Source organism: Mustela erminea, chromosome 7 (genome assembly GCF_009829155.1).
Source record: "Mustela erminea isolate mMusErm1 chromosome 7, mMusErm1.Pri, whole genome shotgun sequence".
NCBI classification, from domain to species: Eukaryota; Metazoa; Chordata; class Mammalia; order Carnivora; family Mustelidae; genus Mustela; species Mustela erminea.
Genome location: NC_045620.1, coordinates 115,266,581 through 115,292,434, shown reverse-complemented (window position 1 = coordinate 115,292,434; position 25,854 = coordinate 115,266,581). Strand labels below are relative to the sequence as shown.

The 25,854-nt window shown below is 44.1% G+C and overlaps 1 protein-coding gene across 5 annotated transcripts in view; it reads right to left on the bottom strand.

The window, feature by feature from the left end:
- VIT (vitrin) overlaps positions 1 to 25,637 on the bottom strand; it is a 97,416-nt gene extending 71,779 nt beyond the window's left edge. For 4 of the 5 annotated variants that reach the window (XM_032353003.1, XM_032353004.1, XM_032352998.1 and 1 more), the window contains exons 1-2: positions 25,082 to 25,308; positions 3,028 to 3,097 (exon numbers count right to left, since the gene is read on the bottom strand). In XM_032353003.1, the coding sequence (XP_032208894.1) occupies positions 3,028 to 3,079 (52 nt within the window). In that variant the 5' untranslated portion in view covers positions 3,080 to 3,097; positions 25,082 to 25,308. Of the gene's footprint in view, positions 1 to 3,027; positions 3,098 to 25,081; positions 25,309 to 25,549 lie in introns of those variants that run through there. The other variant, XM_032352999.1, reaches the window with a different exon arrangement.
- Positions 25,638 to 25,854: the final 217 nt, after the last annotated feature.

Below are 25,854 nucleotides of genomic sequence, written 5' to 3'. Positions count from 1 at the left end.
AAAAGATTGTATTTATTTATTTGACAGAGAGAGAGCACAAGTAGGCAGAGCAGCAGGCAGAGAGAGATGGGGAAGCAGGCTCCCCGTTGAGCAGAGAACCCGGTGCGGGGCCCTATCCCAGGACCCTGAGATCATGACCTGAACCAAAGGCAGAGGCTTACCCCACTGAGCCACCCAGGCACCCCTCCCCCACGCTTTAATTTCAGATTATGTACTCAATGAAACATCTAATGTCATATAAATCAGAGCTTCATAGCAAAGACAGGACGACTTATTCTCTACAATCATGTAAATCATAAAATCATGCTTCAAATCACAGAATATTAAAGCTGGGAAGAGCTTTGTAGGTTATCCTTTTATTTTATTAAAAAAAAAAAGACGCAAAGGTCAAGGTTAACACCTTGGCTAAAGCTGCAGGTCTTTGGGGCAAAAGCTGGAACCAGATTGCAAGTTTGCTGACTACTGCCTTAGCCCATTTATTCCACTCACTCCCCATAAGCACAGTTGTTGATTATACATGGTGCTCCAAAGACAGTGGCATAAAACTCTGCTGTATCATAAATTCAAGGATGTCTTAAACATGCTAGCTCTGATATATATTGAATACTTAATTGACATTAATTAAGGGGGGATCATTGGACAGTACTGTGTGATATTTGATTTGTAGTATATATACACCCACACATTGGAATTAGGTGCACAGTTGGACTCTGATTCCTTACAAATCTAGCATCCCTAAGAATAATTTATTTTACAATATTTCTTGAGTGCCTATGAGATGTGCTCAGCATTGAAAATGCAGGACACAGCTCCTGCCAGCTGCCCTCAGTGAGTTCACAGCTCTGGGGGAGCCTGCCGAGTGGAAAGGGGAACATGACACAGCTATAATGAGAATCAATACAGGGCACCACAGAAGCCCTTAGGAAGATGGCCTGGTCAAATGGGGGAGGGGGTGGTGGAAGGAAGCTTCCCCAGGACGAGTAGGGCTTGTGGGGGGTGTGGGAGTGAGAGGAAGATCATTCCGGGCAAGGGACCCAGCATGGTCAAAGGCCTGAAGGGGGAAAATGATGTGAGCCCTGAGGGACGGAGAAGGTCAGTACTTTTCAGATCCTCGGAAGCCAGAGTGGGCTCTGTGGGGCGAAGGAGAGCAGAAGACAGCAAGGGGAGCCATATCAGGAAGGTCTGCCCAGCAAGCAAGATACTTTTAGAGTTATAGGTCCCATCCCAAAGACAAAGGGGAACCACGGAGGAGTTTAAGTCAAGAGTGGTGATCCGACGTGTTCTTTAGAGAGATTAATTGGGGTGTGGTTGAGAAGGAGTTGGAGGGGTCAGGATTTGGGGCAGGGAGGCTGTCCCAGTACTGAGGAGAGTGACAGGGAAATGGCCCTGGGATGGAGACAAGCAGATGAGTAAGAGAGATGCTGCGGAGACAGACACGTGAGCACAGAGAGGCAATTGTGTGACAGGAATCTCCTTTACTGGCTCTGATTTCTTACCTTCTGAATGTGCAGCCCTGAGGGGAGAGAGTTCTGCAGGAAGACAGGTTGTGAGAGTCTGGGGACAAGGAAGGACAGTCAAGTGTCCCTTCTTGGTTCTGTCATATGGGGGACATGCAGAGTATGAAATGGCCTCGGGGTTTGCTGGCTTTCCATGTTTTACAGCAGCTAAAGCCTTTCTATTCCTGACTCCCCACCTGCCCTACATAAGAAACACTAACCAATTGGGCAGTATTGGAGGGGAGAGCCTCTCAAAGGGCAAACTGGAAATGAAGGGGCTTGAGCTTAGCAGGTTGGCGGGTGGTCTGGACTGGAAGCCACAGGGTCTCTCCAACTCCTGGTCTAGGCTCCTTCCACCCCGTGAGAGCCCTGTTGCCTTCCCTGTGTCTCCTCTTTCTCTTCTGTTCCCCAACTCTGCTGCAGAGACCTCCTCTACACAGACCTGGAACGTTCTGACTATATTCTGCATTGAATTTTGTCCCTTCTAAATTCATTGGTTGAAGTCCCAGCCCTCAAAACCCAATGTGACCTCATTTTGAAATAGATGTAATTGTTTAAGTTCTGATGAGGTTGTACTAGAGTAGGTTGGGCTCCTAATCCCCTATGACTAGTGTTATAAGAAAAGGAAATTTGGACACAAACAGATACTCATCCAACTGAGGAAGAACGCCGTGTGAAGATGGTGGCAGAGATGCCAAGACATGCCAAAGATGGCCGCCAAACCTCCCGAAGGAGAGGGGCATGGAGCACAGGCTCCATTACAGCCCTATGAAGAAACCAACCCTGCTGACACTTTGGTTTTGGACTTCTAGCTTTCAGGACTGTGAGAGGATAAAACTGCACTGTTTCAAGCCACTCAGCCTGTGGTATTTTGTCATGGCACCCTAGCAAACGAATACAATGTCCAAAAAGTCTTCGCACCCTACCCTGGTAGGAGTAAGGCAGTGATTCCCATAGGGTTGCTCTCTCCAAAGTGGCCAGGGCACAGCGGGGGTCAAGATTAATAGATAATCACCCTTGGGCTTAATGCTAACCCCATCAATCCTTTTCTTTCCTGCAGCCCAACTGCAGCTCCTCCAGAGCCTACCTGAAATTGTGTTCTCTGCTGAAAACGGGTGTGGGTTCCGTCTGTGAGAGCATGAGTCACCAGTGTACAAATAAGGACATGTCAGTGATGAGATTTTTTTTTTAAATAAGCATTAAGATTTCTGAATTCAGAATCTGTAAATATATTCCATCTGAAACATTTGCTAGTTGCTGAAGAAGGCAAGATATGTGTGTGTATGTGTGTAACATGTACACACATGTGATACACAATTTTGCTTTATACAAGAATATATACACACGTACATCTTGAATTTGATCTACACTTAACATTCTCACTTAAACATCTCTCTAAAATGTTTATCATAAAAAGATACACTGTACTGTTTATATGCTCTGTCTTGGTTTAAGCCTCTTCTTGGCAAGATTCTTTGGACCTTAGGAAAATGTTAAAAGCGTATCCAGATACACACATAAAAGTACTTACCAAGGAACATTTCAATAACAGATGCCTTCATAGTGAGGACAACAATCCCCATAAATATCAAAATGGCACCCTGGAGAGGAAGAAACAATAACACCATCATATTTCAGCCAAGAGTTCTGAACTGACACATAGAGTGTAGGGAGGGGCCCCTTCATTTTGCTTCTTTCATTGCTCCCCGGGGTCTCCAGATTCCTCCAGCTTTCTCTAAGGAGTCCCCAGAGATGGCAGTGGCCCGACTCACTGGTAGAAATCCCAGGTAGAAATCCCATTCTAGCCATCAGCCCCCATTCTTCAGAGAAGTGAAGAATTGACTCCATAATTTTGGGAATAGGTTCAAGCCATCTTCAGATTAGGACAAAAGCTATTCTTAGGTATTGAGAGACTCTCTTTATTTTTATTTATTTATTTATTTATTTTAGATTTTATTTATTTATTTGACAGAGAGAGATCACAAGTAGGCAGAGAGGCAGGTGGGGGAGGGGGAGCAGGTTCCCCACTGAGCAGAGAGCCCGATGTGTGGCTCCATCCCAGGACCCTGGGATCATGACCTGAGCCAAAGGCAGAGGCTTTAACCCACTGAGCCACCCAGGCGCCCCGAGAGACCCTTTTTAGATTACAGATAAACAATGCATTCATCATTCATGCAATAGTTTTTATTAAACTCCCATTACATGCCAGGTATTGTTAGGGAGGGGGTGATAAAAACTGAATGAAGAACTAGTTCTTGCTCTTAAAAGATTTACAGTTTACTACAAGTGGGAAAACATATATAGACACAAATAACCTTAACATTAGGAAGTGTGCAGGCTCCATAAGGGAGTATCGGGAGAGTTTATAGACCAGTGGTTCTCAAACTTTGATGCATATTAGGATCATCTGGGAGTTCTAAAAGACCCTGGTGCACGGGCTGTACCCCAGACCAGTTGAATCAGAATCTCTTAAGGTGGGATCTAGGCGTTAAGTTTTTAAAAGCTCCCTGGGTAATTCCAATGTGCTGACAAGTGTGAGATCCAGTGATTTAGCAAAGAGTTCCTAAATCTTACATGCATAGGAATTCCCTGGGGATCTTGTTAAAATGCAGATTCTAATCCAGGAGGCCTGGGAAAGTACCAGAGAGTCCCCCCAAAGCCAGGGAATTTTACAGGAAGGAGAGATTATATCAGCCATGGGAAAAAGAGAAAGTCTCTTAGAGGGGATAGCAACTGGGTCAATTTTGAAAGGCAAACAGTTTGGACATGAAGAAACAGACGTGACCCCAAGTGGGAGGAACAGCATTGACAGGGGCTCAGGGTTTGGGAAGCAGAGTGGTTATGAAGATGCTGTTGATCTATATGGGTTTCCTCCTTCTCTTGGGGCTGGGAGAAAACCCTAAAAGTTTTGTTCATCCTACCATTACTCACTACCTAGAGCATATACTTTGTACTCTATTTGGTTTCAAGTCTTCACAACAAGACAGTGTGGTAGATTTTATGATCCCTTCAGGAAATGAAGGCTTAGAAAAGTTACATGTCACTCCCCTGGTGACCGGACAGTCAGCAGGACGAGATTGGAGGTGGGAGTGGTGGGAAAAACCTGCCCTAGCAGTTCTAAGCAATGTCAAGGATAAAGCACGCCTACCTTCTGGGGTAGATGGCTCTCATTACATCCTCTCTGTCCAATGCCACCACTGTGGGGCTGAAATCTGGCATTCATACCCTACATGTCTCTATGCCCCATAGTGTCCTGCTGAATCTGCTCTCTGGGGGAAAAAATCCCCGACTTGTAATGTTTGTTGATTTCTGTGTGTAAATCTTCCATGGTTGATTTTGAAGCTGCCAAAGTAGAGAATTTGAAACATAATCTGGTACTAGCTACGTCCAGGGCAGGCTTATAGCCAGTATTTAGTTTCAGGACTATGTAGATTTTATTAACAAAAAGCAATTATCAAATTATGGTTGAAGTAGTAAAACAAGTACCTAATGCAATTAACTTAAATAAAACTGTTTAGTATATGAAGGATTTTATCACAATTAAATTAGGCAGCAAGAGCAACCTCAGACGGAACTGATGATTTTGTTAATTTCCAGCAACAATTGCAATATGTTAAATTTCCTAATAAAGGTAGCTGACTACTGGTTACATAATAGGCAGATAATGTTTTTGTTTTCAAAAATAGAAATAAAACCATGCGTACAATCTATTTGCAATTTGATGCTTAAGTAGCTGGGTTATGTTTTAGAAATAGGATGATAACAAGTAACAATTTGTTTGTCTTTTCCTATTTTGAGACGCTTCAGAACAACTTACTTGTTTTCAGGCCTAAACAGTTACCTTTCTTCTAGGATAAATGCAGTACAGGAAATTGCCCCTCTGTCCCCCGCCTAAGCCAGCCCCACCAATCGCCTGTTACTGTTCAGCTTTGCAGATTTCAAGTCACCTTGACTTCTGCTTCTCTTTCTTCACATCTTCTCTCTCAGCCAACCCTGTTGGCTCAACACTCATACTCTATCCAGAATCTGGCCCAATCTTCTCATTTCCCCATTGCCATCTGCTCAGGCTATGCTTCCTGTCTCATGGATTACTGTAATCAGCCTCCTAACAAACGTCTCCTTCTCCCTCTGACTCCATGATCCACATAGCAGCCAGCATGACCTGGTTCAAAGTACATCAGTTCCCAGCATTCCTTAGATCAAAACTCTAACTTGGCTTCCCATCATACCCAGAATCAAAGCCAAAGTCTAGTCAAGTGGCTTATGACCCTATGTGGCTCCTGACCTCATTTCTCCCTCACCTATTCAGGTCTGGGCATACTGGTCTCCTGGCTGTTTCTAGAACACACATCTCATGGTCTCTGTATTTACTGTTTCCTCTACCCGGATGCTCTTCCCCCAGATGAGAACATGATTAACTTCCTCATTTCTTCCAAGTCTTCGCTTCAATGTTACCATCTCTTGAGATGTCCCCTTACCACTCAGCTTAAGTTTGTAATCCGTCTCCTACCCACAACCAGCTGCTACACCCTATTTTTTCTACTATTTTTTTATGTTACTATCATCATTGACATACTTTATGGTTTAGGTATTTTATTTGTTTATTGTTTGTTTTCTCCACTAGAATGCAGGCTCCATGAGGGCAGGGATTTGTACTTTATTTTTTATGTGGTCAATAGATAGACATTGAATCAATGAGTGAGTAGCTAAGGCTCTCTCTCCTTTCCCTAGGAAATAAAAAGAGGAAAGAAAACAAAGACAATCTTATGAATACACTAAAAACTAGTGCATTGTACACTTTCAATTTCTGTCATGTGATTTATCTCTCAATAAACATTATCAATAGTCAACAAGCAGAGGGAAGATGGATTGCAGAGAGAAATGCTTGCAGATCTGTCTTACAACTTTAGGAGACATAAAGTAACTGATCTTTCCATGCTGGGATGGGTGGATAAAAACAAACAGGATTCCAGGAAACACTCTAACCCTGGAGGAATTATCACCCAAATGCTGACTCGCTCCTGATGGAACAGGACCAGAATCACTCTGATTTCTTGGAGTCAGAATGTTTTCAGACCTCTTTCTCACCACTTAGTTTCTGTCCTAGCTTGGTCTAGTTTCTCATGCCTTGAAACAGAGAGGTGCCTTTTAAAATGTGTGTAAAAAAATTCAAACCCTCTCTTAACCATTACAGAGGTTGGGGATAAGGATGGCCACCACCCCTGTTAAGCAGTTGCTGCAGACTGTCCTGTGACACGAAGCTGTGGCATGCGCAGGAATGCTAGAGCCCTACATTCCCACGTGTTCACTGGGGTTTGAACAGAAACAAAATAATCAGAGTTTCCAAAAACTTGTGTTACTGATTGGTGAATTTATGGCTTGTGCCATGAGCTGTAAATATAGAGTCCCGAATATGAAGTTCTGTTGAGGCATGAGACTTGATTGTGAGATAAAAAGACATACCAATGCAAGTAGAGTAGCCAGACAATTTAATTCAGTCCTTTTTTTGCCCAGAGTTAGAAAAGAGCAAGTTGGTAATAAATAATAATATCACCTTATATTTATATGATTCTTCAGGGTTTTTTTCTCCCATTATTTTATTCGGATAAAATATACAAATGTAAAATGTACTATCTAAACCACTTTTTAAGAGTACAGTTCAACAGGATTAAATACACTAAACCACTTTTTAAGAGTACAGTTCAACAGGATTAAATACACTCTTAATGTGCCATCATTGGCGCCATCCATTTCTAGAACTTTTTGTCTTGTAAAACTGAAATTCCAACACATTAAATAAAAACTCCCCATTTCCCCTATCTCCCAAGCTCCTGGCAACCACCAGGCTGCATTCTGCCTCTAGGATTTTGACTCCTCTAAGTATTTCATTTAAGTGGAATCAAACAGTATTTGGTTTTTTGTCACTGGCCCAGGTCAAATAGAATAATGTTTTCAGGGCTCATCCATGTTGTAGCATATGTCAGAGTTTCTTTCTTTTTAAGACTGAATAATATTGCATTGCATATATAAACCATAGTTTACTTATCTGTTCATCTGCTGATGAACTCTTGGTTTGTGTCTACATTTTAGTTATTGTGAAAAATGTCGCTATAAACATGGATGTACAAATCTCTCTGAGACCCTGTTTTCTTTCTTATTTTATCTAAAGATTTCATTTACTTATTTGACAGAGAGATGCAGTGAAAGGAGGAACATAGGCAGAGGGACCAGCAGAGGGAGAGGGAGAAGCAGGCTTCCTGCCAAGCAGGGAGCCCAGTGTGGGGCTCGATCCCAGGACCCTGGGATCATGACCTGAGCCAAAGGCAGACGCTTAATGACTGAGCCACCCAGGTGCCCCGAGACCCTGCTTTCAATTCTTTTGTGATTATTATACCTCAGAAGGAAATCACTGGATTGTATGGTAGCTTTTTTTTTTTTTTAGTTTTTTGAGGAAACAGCGTACTGTTTTCAGAACAGCTGTGCCATTTTGCATTCCCACTAACAATGCTCAAGGCTTCCAGCATCAGAGTCTCACCAACACCTCCTATTTTCTGTCTCTTTTGGTAGTTGTCATTTTAACAGGTGTGGAGTGGCATCTCATTGCGGTTTTGATGTGCATTTCCCCCATAATTAGTGATGTTGAACATCTTTTTGAGTGCTTATTGGCTACTTGTCAATCTTTGGAAAAGGTCTATTCTAGTCCCTTGCCTAGTTTCACATTACGTTGTTTTCTTGTTGAATTTAAGGGTTACCTATGCTTTTTGAATATTAATCTCTTACCACATATGATTTGCAAATATTTTCTCCCATTTTTTTGTACTTTGTTTACAGTGTCTTGGATGCACAAAATTTTTAAATTTTCCTGAAGACTCATGTGCCTATTTTTCTTTTGTTGTCTATGCCCCTTGGGTGTCATATCTAAGAAATCACTGTCCACCCCAATGTCATACAGCATTTGTCCTCTGTTTTCTTCTAAGAGTTTTTTAGCTTTGGGTCTTACATTTAGATCTTTGATCCATTTGAGTTAGTACTTGTTTATGGTGTTAGGTAAGTGTCCAACTTTATTCTTTTGCATATGGATATCCTCTTCCCCCAAGACCATTTGTTGAAGAGAATATCTTTTCCTATTGAATGGTCTTGGCACTCTTGTCAAAAATCATTTGACCATAACATAAGGGTTAATTTTTGGCTCTCCATTCTATTCTGTTGGTATATACGTCTACCTCTATGCCAGACTCACACTACTTCGATTACTATAGCTTTGTAGTAAGTTTTCTAACAGGAATTGTGCCTCTTCCAGCTTGCCTCTTCTTTTTAAAGACTATTTTGGCTAATTGGTGTCCCTTGAGGTCCCATATAAATTTTTGGATGGGTTTTTCAATTTCCGCAGAAAACATCGTTGGGATTTTGATAGGTACTGTGTTGAATCTGTAGGTTGCTTTTGGTAGTATTAAGATGTTAACAATATGAAGTCTTCCAATTTATGAATATGGAATACATTTCTATTTATTTATGCCTTCTTTAGTTTCTTTCAGCAATGTTCTGTAGTTTTCATGGCACAAGTCTTTAATCTCCTTGGTTAAATTAATTCCCAAGTGTTTTATTCTTTTTGATGTTATTGTAAATGGAATTGTTGTCTTCATTTCCTTTTTAGATTGTTAGTTGTTCATGTATAGAGATGCAACTGAGTTTTTTGTGTTGATTTTGTATCCTACTACTTGACTGAATTAATTTATTTATTCTAACAACTTTTTTCCCCCATTCTAACAGTTTTGTTGTGGAAACTTTAGGATTTTCTACATATAAGGTCATATCATCTGCAAACAGAGATAATTTTACTTCCTCCTTCTATTTTGGATGTCTTTTATTTATCTCTCTTGCCTAATTCCTCTGGCTAGAACTTCCAGTGCTCTATTGAATAGCAGTGGAGAGAACAGGTAGGCATCCTTGCCTTGCTTCTGATATTAAAGGAGAAGCTTTCTGTCTTTTACTTTTGAGCCTGAGGTTTGCTGTGAGATTTCATATACGGTTTTTATTATGTTCAAGTGGTTTCCTTGTATTCCTAGTTTGTTGAGTGTTTTTATCATGGAAGGATGTTACATTTTGCCAAATGCTTTTTCTGTATCAGGTGAGATGATCATGTGTTTGTTTTTTCCCCTTTATTCTATTAGCACGGTGTATTACATTCATCGATTTTTGTGTATGTTCAAACATTGTGGCACTCCAGGAATAAATCCCATTTGGTCATGTTGTATAATTATTTTAATATGCTGCTGAATTCAATTTGCTAGTATTTTACAGAAGAGTTTTACATCAATATTTATAAGAGATATTGTATTGATAGGGGACACTATAGTTTTCTTGTAGTGCCTTTGTCTGATTTGGTATCTTGGGTAATGCTGCCCTCATAGGATGACTTAAGGAGTAGTCCGTTACCTGCATTTGGGGGGAAATGTTTGAGAAGGTTTGCTGTTAGTTCTTCTTTAAGTGTTCGTTGGAATTCACCAGAGAAACCATCAGACCCAGGGCTTTTTATTGTCAGATTTTTGATTACTGATTCAATCTCCTTACTCGTTACGGGTCTATTCAGAGTTTGCGTTTCTTCACAGTCTTGGTAGGCTTTGTGTTTCTAGAATTTGTCCACTTCAGCTAGATTATCCAATTTGTTGGCATACAATTGTCCATAGTACTCTCTTATAATTTTTTTATTTTAATAACCATGCAGTGATTGCTTTAGAGAATGAAAATTGGGTAAGTAGTGATCAAAGACAGAAGTGAGTCTGATGGTTTTGTTCTATTTCAATCTTACTCTGTGCACATATGTTAATAAGTCAGAATTAATAGAATAACTTTTTTTGAAGATTGAACATTGATAATGTTGATATCAAATAAGAAGCTACAATAATCTCCTAGCCTACTACTTGCGGTCTGCTCTCTGGGTACCAGGTCACCCTTCCCTCCCGCTGGGAGGACTAGCTTCCTAAAGCATGGGTTAGATTGTCCATTCACCGTCTCAGACTCCTTCTTCACAGTCCACTCATCCTATTCAGAACAGAGCCTGAATTCCTTGGTGAGCTGTTATGGACTCTTCCTGAAATGGCCCCACTTCCATCTCAAACCGTCACACTGCAGTTCTTTCCTATAATCCTCTCCTTGGACCCACAGGGTCCGAGAAGGGTCTTTGTCTACATGCAGCACCTCCGTGTCTTGTCCCGGACCCTTACTATTGCCCTTTCTGGAATACCTTCCCACTCCTCATCTGCTTCTCACAAGCCTATCCAGCCTATCCGAGGTTCAGCTCATGAGCCACCTCTTCCTTATAAATCTCTGCCATCTCCTAAATTCAAAATTCATCTTCATTCATGAATCCATTTCATCACTCAAAAAAAGTTGTGTGTCTGCTCTGTGCTGGGCAGAGAGGGTCCCAGGGCAGGTCCACTCACCAAGTTGCCTGGAGGCTTCTAGAAGGAGTCTGAGGCACCTTCATCATAACTAACACTGACGGAGCTCATACTAAATGTCAGGGATATTCATTTGATCTTTACAATAACCCGATGGGGTGGGGGTTCCTTCCTGCCTTAATTTTAGAGGTGGAAATGTAGAGGTATGCAGAGGGTGGGTACTTGGCCTCAGGTCCCACGGCTGGGAAGAAGGGGAACTGGACTTCGAGCCCAGACCCTTGCCTTTATAGTTCACCATTTGCTACAGCTGTTGCATAATAACCAAGGGCACTTCCCTCATCTGTTCTGATGTCATTGGTCTGGGTTGGTATTGATATTGTTTTAAAGCTCCCCAGGTGTCTCCCCTGTGCAGCCAGAGTTGAAGATTTTTGTTGAAAAGCAAACAGTGATGGCAAAAGGGGAGGTTGGGCAAATAGCCGTGAGGCGTGGGCGTCGGAAGGGTCTTGAATTAGTTGAACTGGCAGGTTGGAACACAACGAGTGGTGAGGGCAGGCCACGACCCAGGGGACAGAGCAGCTTCAGAAACTGGGAGCTGCTCCGAGGGGCCAGGAGAGGAATCAGCCTGTTGAGAGGAAAGAAGGGGCCATGTTGGCCTTGAATGTCACGCCTAAAGAATGTGCAATTGATCCTTTAGGCAATAGGGAGACATGGAAGACTTAAAAATTATTTTTACATTCATCATTTTTAATAAGCCCCCGAGAGGTTTACTTGAGCCCCTCACTTGCAGAAAATCGGCCCTAGTGGGCGTGTAAGATTTATGCAATGCTGATGTTTGTCTGATCTATGACTCTACAAGGGGGAGCACCTAACAATATTCTTTGTCCACAAGGCAGAAAGAGCCAATGTCCATCTGGAAACATTTAATAGTTATGAGAGGCTTGGGCTGTATTTCCAAAATGCCAAAAATCCCCTGAGGACTGACATCTCTGAACGGGGAGAGGCCACATCTGCAACCTTGCTTTGCCATCTCTGCCTGATGTAAAGCCTCGGCCGCTTGTCAGTGGATGTGGGTTGATCTAGCGAGATCCTAGGAGGGGCCTTTACCATGTGGAGGTGGCCTCCATCTGTATACAAACCTTCACACAGATCGTATTACTCTGGGCTGGGCCTGAAACACTGCATTTGCTGTTGCCATGACACCAGCAGCCACTACTACAATCCCCCAGGATTTTGTGGAGAGGGAGAAAGAGAAAGGGAGGGAGCCAGAAAGTGTGGTGGTTTTTCTTTCTTTCCTTATTTTCCTTCTCTTTCCAATTCCTTCCTTCTTTTATCTTTTTGGTTGAAGATTTGTTTATTTATTTTAGAGAGGGTGGGAGGGGCACAGGGAAGAGAGAGAATCTTAAGCAGGCTCCACGCCCAGCGCAGGGCACAAGGCAGGGCTCCATCTCATGACCCTGAGATCACCCACAACCCCAGCCAAAATCAAGAGTCAGACGCTTAACCGGCTGAGCCTTCTTTTACCTTAAAGAAACACCAAGAGAAAAGTGCAAGCAGAATAGTGAGGGAGGCAGGGGAGATTTTGCCTTTTCTCCGTGATGGTTCTGAAGAATGTACTAGGCTGCTTGAAGATATGCTCTCCATCAGACTGTGTGGACCGGACGCCGTTGGCTACCTAAGAAGAGCGGCTGCTTCCCCACTTCCTCTTACCCAACACAGCCCCAATTTGATAAAAAGAATAAATACACACAGATGATTCAGAGGAAGCTGCTCCATCCCAGTTCCTGGGGTGGCTCCTGGTTCCAAGTCTAAGCCAAGGTTTATTTATGTACATTCTCCCCTCTTGCTGGGGATTGCCTCAGAACCTCAGGCTTGAGCCTATCAGCATAGCATCACTCTCTGCGTGATGGCACCTAGTTCAAAAACGGGCTGTGTCCTGTGTTGTATCAGACAAACAGAATGGAAAGACTTAGTCTTGTATTCTTCAGGGAGAGAGGTTCCCTTCCTTGTTGGTGTGCTGGCAACCATCTTGTGACCATGAGACAAGTCTGTGAGAAGCAAGTCAACACCAAAAGGTGGAAAGCAGCCAATAAGTCACAGAGAAATGGAGCTGGTGCTCTGTCTGTCTTGTGCCTGGAGGCTGGGCCCACCTCTAGACCACCTGACAGGGGAGATAATGTATTTCCCTTTTGGTTGGGCTTGCAAGGAATAAAAAAGTATTCCTGACGGCTTCCTAACTAACAGTACCTGTCTTTTTAAGTGAAGTCTGTAATAATGCCAGAATCTGTAAGACACTTTCTCAACAATTCTCGCGTCTGAATCACCTAAGAACCTCTTGAGGAAGTAGAATGGACATTATTCTTCCCATAATTCAGAGCAGTGAAGTGACTTGTCTAAGGCTAGATCTCTATTTTAGTCTTGAGCTCTTGTTACGACATCAAACCTCTCACGTAGCTATTACTGTAAATCCCAAATAGTTCTGTGATTCATTATATACTATTATTCTAAAATAAGAACTCCACCCCTCATTTGTGTAATATTTTGCATGTTTAAATGCCTGGTGACATCTAGGACTTCAAACTCAAAAGACCCCTGAAATGAAGATCTCAAATATTATAGTCAGATGCAGAAATAACACTCACAGAAATTGTGCGACTCAGCTGGTCTGGCAAAAAAAAATAACCTCGGCCAATCAAGACCTCCCTTGTGATTTTAGCTTCAGGAACCTGAAAGCCTTGGAAACTGTGGGAGCCAACTTGAAGGCCATATGGGCTCCTGAATAAGATGCGGAAGGTGAAGGCAGAAAGAGAGAAGAGAAAGCCTGTGGCCCTGGGAGAAGCAGGGGGAGAGGACACTTTGGTTTCTGGCCACTTCCCAGGTCCCATTTCCAGTCTGAAGGAGGTCCAGCTGGACTCCGTCTCCTGCGCATGACATAAATGTTTCTGGGTCCTTTTACTCCAGCCAGCTGGAGTTGGTTTCTATTTCCTGAAGCTTTGGTTCAAACCCTTTTCAATTCTGTTGTTTTACTTATCTGTTTCCCTGACATGATTGGTAGGAAAATGAAAACAGTTAAAATGAAAAGGACACCTGGGGCTGCCTGTCCATTGGTAGCACCAAGCAGGGGTCTGAGAGGCTGGGTCCAACTCGGGAGTGAGGCTCCAGGAAGAGGTGTGACAGAGAATTCCATAAGCCGTGGCAACCCCTGAGAATGAGGAACACAGCCCGCACACCGGGAATGCTCTGGGAGGCAAACACGGGAGTGGGTGACCTTGAAACTCTGCCGTCAGAATGTCGCTGCGGAGTTCCCAGTATGTTGATGACCGTGGTTCACAAGTGATTACAAAATCACAAGTGATTTTGCCCCCTCCCCTGAAGTCTTGGCGACGTTTGAAGACATTTTTGGTTGTCGTAATCCGGGTGGGGCCTCTACCTCTAGTGGATAGAAGCCAGGATGCTGCGAAATGTCCTGCAGGGCACAGGGCAGCCCCACCACAAAGAACTCATTATCCATCATGACAGGGGAGAAACTGATTTGTGAGAATGTTTTTCCCCCAGTGTATTTCTAAGAACATTATGCTTACGGATGTAAATAACCTAGGAATTCCCAACCTAGGAATTTTCCATCAATATAGGGGAATTTTTTTTTTTTATAACTAAGATGTGAATACCTGAGGATCACTTTCTCCAGGACCAGGTTTTTTTTTTCCCCAGGACCACTTTTGATCACCATGTACAATCAAGTCCAGTCCTAAAGCAGCGATGTTGACTGGTGGGCAGTGGGTGGGTGAGGGAGGTTGTCCCTGTGTTTCATGACTGAGCTGTGCCGAGGCCGTGAGCTTCATCCATCCATGTGGCATGGTTTGACATGTCAGAACACCGAAAAGGGAAAGCCTTTTTTGGTGTGCATATCTCAGACCATCATTTTGTACCTCGTTAAGAACCTGACATATGGTAATGCTTACCACATCCACAGAGCCCGCGACCAATAGTGATTTCTAGCGAGCCTGCAAACAGTAATTACGTCTCTGAAGTGGTAGTTTAGATCTTATATTGCCAGTAGGGAAAAAACACTAGTTTGCAGGCATGCCCCCAAATGAGCTCTAAAGAACTCCTTCCGAGAGTTATTTATCCTCCGTAATGGAAGGGCAGTCAGTCTGGGGGAAGGGTTGAGGACCTCAGTAAAAGACGAGGCGGACCATGACCGCGCCTCTCAGTTACTCTGGAAACCGTGCGCCTTTAAAAGATTCTCATGGAGTTTTGGAAGAGGAGCTCCTCTCATCAGAAGGGTCTTTACCTAATGTGTTTGACACTGTGGAGTCGTCCTGCTGCCTCCCACTGGGTTTTCTCCCTCGGGCTTTGAGGTTTGTGGTTGCCAAGGGGCCATCCAGTGTGAGTTTGGAGCTGTGCGTCTGGAACCGTCCAGCTGCGATCCCCAGAGCCTCGACTGGCCCGAACACTCTGTGCTTTTTGGTCGGACTTCAATTCTGAGGCACAGAAAAAACATCTTGGGCTCTCACACAGCCTTCCAGCTGAGGTGGGAAGGGAGAAGAGGGTGTGTCTGTAAGGTCCATAGCATCTTCCCGTTGGCCTCTTGATAACAAGGGGTTTGTCACAGGTGACAGGGTCCCAGTGGTCCCCATGCCGGGGAGAGGCCAGTGCAGGGCTGTGGGTCAAAGCACATTCTTGAATTCCAGCTACCATAGGTGCAGTGGGGGAGGGGGAGGCGGGGAGGGTGTTAGGGGAGGAGGGGGCAGTCACTAAGGCTGAGCCATTGAAGGCATGGAGGATTAAGTCCCCGCAGTCGGCGGGAACCGGCAGAAGGAGTCATTTTTGAAGCAGGAGACCCGGGTCTCTGAAGGGAGCCATGTAGCATCAGGCTCCAAGGACGCCCTCCGGACCATCCTCAGCGCTGCCAGAGCCTTCCAGCTCTCTTTCCCGTCTCTTCTGACAATTTAGGCCCTGCTGTCCAGTGGCCTGTTACATGAGATGGGATTGTCTCTTTGTTCTTCTTGGAAAGACTTAGAAGTGTAGAGTCGCCTCCGATACCAACAGCTTCATTCGCTGAGCACTTTCCATACGCTTCCCTCGGCACAGGGGCCATCTTGTTTCACTATCATGGTGAGCCTACGGGCTAGCTACAATGATGCCCATTTCTCAGAGCAGGAAATCGAGGTTTAGAGAATTTAGTGAGCTGTCCAAGGGTGGGATGAACAGGGAGCGGCTCCAGAACTCCACCCCAGGCCTCGCATTTAACCCAACTGACTGCCCCATTCTACCACACTCCAGGATGGGTTCACCTTCCTTTTCGCCCTGACACATATTCTGAGGCTTTTTGAAATAACTCTGTTGACAGTAGTTAAGAGGCTCGCTTGGAAATACAGACGTTGTGTGATAGTTGTGTGATACAGTTGTCTTGGCTGTAAGGTCAGGAGATTTTTGGGGGTCCTATCTGGGCTTGAACTCGCATATAGCTTTCTCTCTCACACAAATGTTATTCAGGGTAAAGTGATGCCCCAGGCCTATTTTTAAGTTTAACCAGGCATAACACACCCATCTAAATAAACATTGGAGTGTATTGTAATTGACTGTGGAATGAGATGTTAAAATGGGAGGATGCTTTGTCTTAGCTTCAGCTGAGACTGCAGGAGAACTACTTCCACGTTCCCGAGTGGTCTCCCTGATGGTCCTCTCATGAACCGTGTCCCCCGGTTCCCCTCCTGCATCTGGGGAGAGGGACAAGGAGGGAACACAGCTAAAACAATTCCTGCTGTCCAGTCTCCAGCTTCCCTCTTGGCTCCTCCAACTGTGGTGTGGTCTGAAAGGAGGCGGTCAGCCAGGCATCCCGGCTCTCGGTCACTATCTTTGGAAGTCCAGCTTGGATGCCCAGTAGCCCCATTTGAGATGACTGACTGGTTGTGTCCTTGGTCTTGGGTGCACAGTGGCCTGGTGTCTGGCTCACGATTTAGACATCTACAGGAGAGGAAAGAGCTTGTGGCAAACCAGCTGCTGTGTGAGCATCAGCCTGGGGTCACTTCAGGTCCTGCCCAAGCCAGGTGCACAGAGGGCTGAGGAGGCCACAGCAGGAAGCACAGGAGAAAGAGTGGTGGGTGTTCAGAGGCTGAGCAAGGAACCCCGTAAACCTCCAGCCAGAGCTATGTAACAGCACCCGGAGTTCCCAACAAATGGGCAGCTTCTCCAAACCCACAGAGGTGCCCCCCATGAACGAGAAACCCCTGTATGTGCCGGCCAAGCCCAAGGAACCCAGGGGGCCAGCTTATGACAGTATCTGCTTACAAGGTCCTTCTGTCCCCTTACCTTTCCTCTCTGTACCCACTTCAACTCTGGACATGAAGATACTGTTGTTAGCGGCCAAGGGGAGGAGCGGGAGAGGCACAGAGCAGAGAAAGAAAGAATCCAGTCCCGCTCCCTCCCCACAGCAGCAGTTAGGCCCCGGGGGCTGGGTGAAACTTGAAACTGTGACCACCATTGTTCAGTTTTTAAGCATTACTTAAGGGTTACATTCATATTAATGATGAAACTGATTGTTTTGGGAATGTGATGTGGGCAAGGTCTTTTTAAAAATTCTGAGTGTGGCCTGAAATATTAGGGGACCTACTCAGATTTCATCCAGGGCAGAGACAAGAGTGGCATGTGAAGTGTGGGAGTGGGAAATGGGGGGCTCCTGGGGGAACTCGAGGAACATCTGGATAGTGCCCCCCACGTCGACTTGTCCAAGTACCTCCATATTACCTTTCTTCTTCATGCTGCTCTTCCAGACACTGTGGCCTGTCCAAGCCTGGTGCTACCTCAGGACCTTTGCCTTTGCTCTTTCGTCTGCCTGGATTGTTCTTCCCCTAAGTATCCACATAGGTTCCTCCATGGCTTTGCCGTCGCCTCTCTCTCTCTCTCTCTGTTTAAATGTCCATTCACCAGACACTTATCTAACGATGCCGTGCAAATCATCACTTCATCTCACTGCTCTATCTGGTCCCCTTAGTCTATAGTCTTAGGTCTTTCACAGCCCATAATACCACCAGAGCTCTCATGTGTATCTATTTATTGTGTGCTCCCCAGATTGGCACTCTTCTAGGGGAACCGAGCCTATTTTGTTCACTCTCCTTCCTGAGCGTGTAGAATTATAATGGCACATGATGGCGGCCCAATAAATACTTGTTGTTCCTGTCGTTCAGGGTTATCTCTTCTTCCCCAAATTCCTTTTACCTTTCGGACTATAGATTCACTCACTCTATTATACAAGCAAAGCCAGTCTAGGCAAGCTGACTTGCACCTTTATTTCCAAAGCCTGTTTTCTCTGGGACACAGAGGAAGCCCAAGGACAGAATTCACTTAGCATTGAGATGCCAGTGGCCTGATCTCTTGGAAAATATACATTGGGTTCCCCTGAAGGAATAGTTTCTCTCTCTCTCTCTCTTTTTTCTTTTTGAATCTGAGAAGAAAGAATGCAGAGTCCCTTCTCACTCTAGCCTGAAGGGTGGTTTTTATGATTTTTTACCACATGTCCACACAAAACTTTAGCCTTTCTCTCACTGAAGGAAGGAATTTGAGAAATTTTTACTAGACTGTTGTCAACGTAGAGACCCTTATCAGGGAACATGGTTCTCTGAAGAAGTCTGAGTCATTAGGAAACAAGTTTCCTTCTGTGCCTTGCTGCTAACTTAGCCCTGAAGTGAAGATAAAGGACAATTTGGGGGGACTGGCTACTTCTAGGGCTTGATAATGAGGTCTGCTCCTCAGCCTCCCCCTGGGAGTCAGGTCTGCCCAACACACCTGCCAAGTGTCCTTAAGTCAGGAGCTCATCTAAGAATGATGGAAATAAAACACCTTCACTCCCCTCCTTCAGGATTACTCCTGTGTCTCTACTTGCAAGAGGGAATAGTTTCTTTGGAATTTACTTGGCTTGAAAGTGATGTTTTCAAGGATGGCAAAGATTAATTTGGTGTGGTGACAGAAAAACAAGGAGCATGTGTACTCGTTGCCTGGTAGGTTAGGAACGTGAGCTTTGGAAAGAGACTGCTTGGGTTTAAGGTTGAGCTCTGTCACTTACTGGCTATGTGACCTTGGACAACTTACTCAACTTCTCAGTGTCTCAGGAGTCAGTCTGGTTACTGAGTGGTTACAACCTATCTCACAGGGTTGTTGTTAGGATTAAATAAGTGACTTCATGAAGAGGGCTTAACCCAGTGTCTGTCACACAGTGTCTGTATGGGTGTTGGCAAATATGATTTTTTATTGTTCGGTGGTGGTGAGTCATGAGTACCATCATTGTCGTCATCATTTTTGTTTCCACCCACTTGCAAATAGGGTGAGTGTAGACTCTAGTTGAATGAACTCTATGGAGTCAAGGCAACCAATTAAGTTCCTCTCAACAAGACACTGCCCAGGGTAATTGTGGCTTAATTCTGGGACTTGTTGGTGAAGGAACCACTTGGGTTTGTGATTGCCATTGGCCTCAATTCTTCTAGGGCCCCAAAATGGAGCGATTCTACACTGTGTTCCCTCCTTCTCTCTCGGAGATTTATAGGATCTTTAGCCCATTCTCATGAAAATCTTCTAGATGACTATAGGACAACTGAACCAATCAAGTGGCTGAGGAATGATAGCTAACATTTTTAAAAAGAATTGGAAAGCACGTAGTGAAAGAATAGGAAGCAGAAATGAGGTTGTGCCTTTTTAAAAATTGTAACACCAGGGGTGCCTGGATGGCTCAGTGGGTTAAAGCCTCTGTCTTCAGCTCAGGTCATGATGGGATAGAGCCTCGCATCGGGCTCTCTCCTCAGCAGGAAGCCTGCTTTTCATCCTCTCTCTCTCTCTGCCTGCCTCTCTGCCTACTTGTGATCTCTGTCTGTCAAATAAATAAATAAAATCTTAATAAATAAATAAATAAAATTGTAACCACAAAATAAAACACAAACACAAAAGTAGTTCCTAAACTGAATGTAAACCAAACTAGTGTTCCTTTTGTTCCAAAACCCGTGGCTTGTAGATTTAACTCAGAAGAGGACTTTGGCATCCCATGATCTCAGCTCACCTTTCTCCCTCAGGATATTAGCGCTGGAATGTGGCAATGGATTTCAGCCCAGCCACAACACCTGCTGCCCGGTGCAGGCTGCCACACGACGTGTAGCTCTTACAGGTCTCAGCTCGGAGCGTCACCTGGTGCCTGCTTTGTGCTGTCCCAAGGCAGCCCCAAGCACTTCAGATACACGTCTCTAAGGAGATTTCTTTAAGATTTGCGTTCTGTTGAAGTGGAAAAGTTTTCCACTTGATTAAAAACAAATTCTAAACCCCGTATCCACAACTGTTTGTGTAACAGGTGAGGTAACCGCAGAAAAATGCAATAAACAAGACCAAAATAGTCTTTGCTCCATTGTGAAGGTGGGGCTCTGGGAATCTCCTTGGATTTTGGTCTTTCACCTCCTGGTCTGCAAACAGGAACTCACCTAGGTGATCTTAGACTGATTTAAATGTGTGTGTGTGTGTGTGTGTGTGTGTGTGTGTGTGTTTGAATTAATTTAATTTTTTTTAAAGATTTTATTTATTTATTTGACAGACAGAGATCACAAGTAGGCAAGAGGCAGGCAGAGAGAGAGGAGGAAGCAGGCTCTCCGCTGAGCAGAGAGCCCGATGTGGGGCTCAATCCCAGGACCCTGAGATCATGACCTGAGCCAAAGGCAGAGGCTTTAACCCACTGAGCCACCCAGGCGCCCCTAATTTAATTTAATTTAATTTTTATGCTTCAGTTCCAAAAGTTGTTTGGTTCTTTTTTAGCTGTCTGTGTCTGTTGAACTTATTTTGTTCTTGTGTTGTTTTCCTGAATCATTAAATTCTTTAGCGCTGTACTCACTTGTGAATTCTCTGTCAGGTTGCTCATGTCTCTCCATTTCTTAGGGTCAGTTACTAGTGGTTTCCTGTGTTCCTTTGGTGACATCTTTTCTTGGTTCTTCATGACGCTCATAGCTTTGTGAAGGTGTCCAGTTACCTCTTCTAGACTTTATGGCCTGACTTCAGTGACAGAAGATTGCTTCGGTCAGGTGACCTCACTGGTGGGTCGAGGCATGCCAGGGCAGACTGTGACCCTTGGTCTAGTGGGGCTTGCAGAGGCTCCAGGTCCAGGAAGGTGTGCTGGGATCCCCAACATTGGCAACTGGGTAGTCCTGGGTGAGCACATTGGGGGTATCTGCAAGGGCTGTTTGTGTCTTAGTGATGCCTCAGCATCCCGAGGCTGGAGACCAGGGCAGGCGGTGGTGAGGGCCAGAGCTGGCGGTGTGCATTCAGGGGCTGCAGGGACCAACAGCAGGGGACTGGGTGGCTGCAGGGGCCAGGTACAGACTGACCTCAGGGCAAGGGCCAGGCCCCACTGCTGTGCACTAGCAGGTGTCGCCCCTGACTGTCCTCATGCACTCCCGTGGTCGCAGGGTCTTGCCACATAGCCTGTGCCACCAGCAGTCGAGGCTGGTGATGGGAGTTGGACCAGTGGGGTACAGGTCCGCCACTGTCGAGACTGGTTGCCAGGGAGCCCAGGGATGCAAGCAAGTGACCGGAGTTAGGGCTGGATCTGGGCTGACAGCTGGCGTTGGCGTGCACTCCTGCAACTTCATTAAAAATGAGTAACCAGCACTATATCCAATGGCTACTGCTGATGCCACGCCTCAATGTGTCCTGCTCTACTGCTCCTTTCTTTACCTCTTCTCTGCACTCGCAGAAGCTGCTCATTGCCACACGCACAAGGACCTGTCATACCGGTAAAAGGTAGCAGGTTCCCCGGGCAATTCTCTAGCTCACTCTCTGCATGCTCAGAGGGCCAGGAATTCCGCCACCTCTTGCAAACGACAGAGGGACCCATTCTTAGGCATTCTGTTGCTTATCATTTGCTGATTGATGAATTAGCTCACATCCTCTGGATGATGAAATGGCAACACATTTCTAATAATTACATTAATATCAGATAATTTCTCAAATCTGTTTGCTTCCCACAGGCACAGAGTTAATGTTTAAAAGTTTGAAGGATATTAAGATCGCTTTGTTTCACAGCCGATCAGATTTCTTCCTTCCAGACACATATAATAAAGAAAACATTTCTAACGTTTGGGTGCTGACATTGTACCAAGCACCAGTGGGAGTTTTTTGCCACAACCCTATGAGGTAGGCACTGATAACAGACACCTTTTACAGGTGAGAAAACTGAAGCCCAAGAAAGTTTAGTAACTTGCCGAAGTTAACACATTTAAGAAGGTATGGATCTGGGGTGCCTGGGTGCCTCAGTGGGGTAAGCCTCTGCCTTCGGCTGAGGTCATGATCCCAGGGTCCTGGGGTTGAGCCCTGCATCAGGCTCTCTGCTGCTTTCCTCTCTCTCTCTCTCTGCCTGCTTCTCTGCCTACTTGTGATCTCTCTCTGTCAGATAAATAAATAAAATATTTTTAAAAAGTGAGGGGGGGGCGGCGGATCCTTCTGTTGGACTCCCAGCGTATCTATACAGTGCAAGGCCTTGGCCTTGGCCTTGGATGGAAGGCCTTAAGTTCAGATATTTGATATTATCTCCACATGAGGGTTCACAGATAGTCATAGAAATGCACCAGAAAACTGAAAGAAGTCTGTTATACAATGTAGACCACACTGTCCTTAGTAACATAGATAGGTAACATATATAGTAATATATATAATAATACAGTAATATGATATATAACATGTATATACATATCTATACCATTGTGTTACATTTATATAATACGCAGTTATGCTACATTTCATTTATTTAAAATTTTTTAAAAAGATTTTATTTACTTATTTGATAGAGATCACAAGTGGGCAGAGAAGCAGGCAGAGAGAGAAGGGGAAGCAGGCTCCCCACTGAGCAGAGAGCCCCAGGGCTCGATCCCAGGACCCTGGGACCATGACCCGAGCCAAAGGCAGAGGCTTTAACCCACTGAGCCACCCAGGCGCCCCAACATTTCATTTTCATATATATCAAAAAGTTATTAGGTAAATATAAATATTTTAAATATACCACAGGGTTTGGAGCCTCTTTACTTTGTAATGTACAGAGGCCTGTCACTTCTTGATATTGGAGAGGTCCCAGTGCACGGGACCATAGCGTTAGGAGGGAAACTTAGAGACTACCTTGGCCAACTTCCTCGTTTCCCATGTGAGGAAATGGGGACACAGAGATGTGGAGTATCTTCCCCAAGGTCACACAGCTGGAATACCCTTCTATTGAGAGAGCACGTGCTGCCGGCACTCCCTGGCTTCTGCTTCCAAGGAAGCAAGGAGGTAAGTTATGCATGTGGCCACAGGTAACATCCCGGAGGCCACGAAACATTTATTTTGAGACCAGTGACTCCTTTCAGTGTAATCTGGTTTTGAATAAGGGGCCGGGGCCAGATAACATGTCTATAGAACTTGACACGTTTCAAAACCCTATTGGAGCTGGGAATCAACATTGAACCTCATGACCACCATGGGAGGGGTGCAGGCAGGCATTGCGATTTCTCCTTTTCAGATGGGGAAGCAAGTCAGGAAATGTTGCACCCCTTTCCCAGAGTGACCCAGCCAGGCAGTAAGAACCAGCACTGTACTATAGGACCGCAAGCTCGCAGTGCGCTACCCCTACAGCTTTCCTGCGTGCCTGTACGTCCGGCAGGAACCACAGGCGAGAACAGCACAAGAATTTCTGTTTTCCCGATGCTGTTCATAAACCATTTCAAACCCAGGGCCTTTTTTTTTTTCCTGAAAGAAACTATCTTCCTGTAATCAGGAACTTGGCCAAAGAGATAACTAGATCTTCTAAATGATATCCCTGGAGATAGCGCCATTTAAAGATAGATCCTAAGCATTTCCAATGTACTTTAGGTGTTTCCTTTTCAGGGTGAGGTGTAAGATATATTTAAATCAAGCTTAGTCTGGGAAACCGGCACATTGCAATTAAAAATGCAGCCCTTTAGTCTCTCAATTCTCTGTCTAAAGCCCTTTTACAAAAGAGGGTATTTTAATTCAATAAATAAAAGACAGACGCGTCCAGCTTTCCTACCGGAGGAGGCGTAGCCACCACTCGCAGCTAACACACATAAGAGAGAAAATACACAAACAAATAGTGTTTGATCTTGCTTCCCTGCAGGCTGTTTTCATCTTTCAAGAGACGGAGGGAAAAACAACCTCAGAACTTTACCACTAAAACTTCCAAATTTATTGCCATGCAACGTAATGGCAAAATGCTATTTTCTTAGCGCTCACATTTTTTGAATAACCTCCATGGCCAAGAATGCCTGGTTTTATTTTTACAATAAGCCCAAAGAAAATCTGGAATTCTGCTCTCGATCTGAGGATGGCAAAGATGCCTGGGTTTTTTCGGAACAAACCATTGAGTCTAACTATTCAATCTTACCCTCTCTGTTTAACCTGGGCTTGAGGCATGTATTTCATGTTTATGCTGGTTTGACACCAATCATGCTTAAAAGAGATTTTGTACTCTGTTTCCCTGGGCAAAGTCGAGCTACAATAGTAGACTTAACAATACCAGCCCTTTCTCGGGCTTATCGGTTAAAGAAGCATTCAGCCTAAGAAAACACTTCCAGTATAAACAAGATACAGAATTGTATAACTAGCCGCATTCCACCCAGATCTGAGTAGAGAGAAGTTCAGATCCACACTAAAATCATTTCTCTTCACTTAGCATCAATGTGTCCATTTCTCATACTGCTTTTCATATATTGTTAGAAGCAATTTGTTACATTGTTTTCATATTCCATAGAGGAAGCAAGGTACAAAAAAGGACAGTGTAACAAAGAGACTCATGTCATACTTTCTAACTTGTTTTAACCGTAATAACATTGGTTTAAAAATACAGTGAAAGATCTTGTTCTAATCTTATCGCACCACAATTCATTTATAGTTGACCTAATATATATATAATTAATATTATATATAATAATATATAATATGATCTATATATATATATAAAATATGGTCAATAGTTAATCATAATATTAGTCGTTTACATGGATGTCAAGTCCCTCCACCCCCTCCCAATTCTCCTGAGACTAAAATTTGTACAGAATGATTACTTGGTCAAGGTATGTATTGCCGTTTCTTCATGACAAATACATTTTAAGGTTTTATAATAAGGAATGGAAAGCAAACTATCTACATAGCTTAGTAATTCATCAGACATACCTTGTTTGAAGAGAGCAATTTTTTTTTTCAAAAATTTTCCACCACACAGAATGGATATCCTTTTTTCCTTAAGCTTTTCTGCATCACAAATCCCATCCAAATTATTCTAAAGAAGAAACAAGGAGAGGTCCAAGCAACTTTTCTCTTTTCTCAGAGGAGCTAATCAAACATTCCCATCAACCTCTCAGCACTTTGAAAAGCACATTTTAGCCACACACACACACACACACACACACACACACACTCACACACTGCTTCTCACACTGGTTTTAGTGCTGAATTAGGCGGTCCTCTTTCAAATTTCCACTCCCACTTGCTTTTCTTTGGGGTAAGGATTTCTAAATATTCTTTTCTAGCCTAAAGCACACATTTTCAGTAAGCAAATTCTATAATTAGAAATTCTAAAAAGTGGAAGAGAAGTGCCTCGATAAAATGGGAAATAAAACATATACTTTAAAAAGGACTTACATGGGGCAATTAAATTTTCTTTCTTTTTCAAATGCCAGTGAACAGCTGATTAAACTGCATAAGGAAAGAACGCTGCGGCACCAATACCACCACGCTGGTTCCACTGGGCTCTCACTCTTAGAGTTGAAAACACTTACTTTTCCTACATGGTAATGCTATTTTTTGGTTAACTGGCTTCGGTCCTTTCTGTGTTTTGGCAAGCTTAATGAATGACTGTAGTCGGTACTGCCAGTAACAGGACACAAGATAATAATAGTGGGAAACAAAACCTGACTCACGTTTCAAAAAACTAATGGTGATTCACG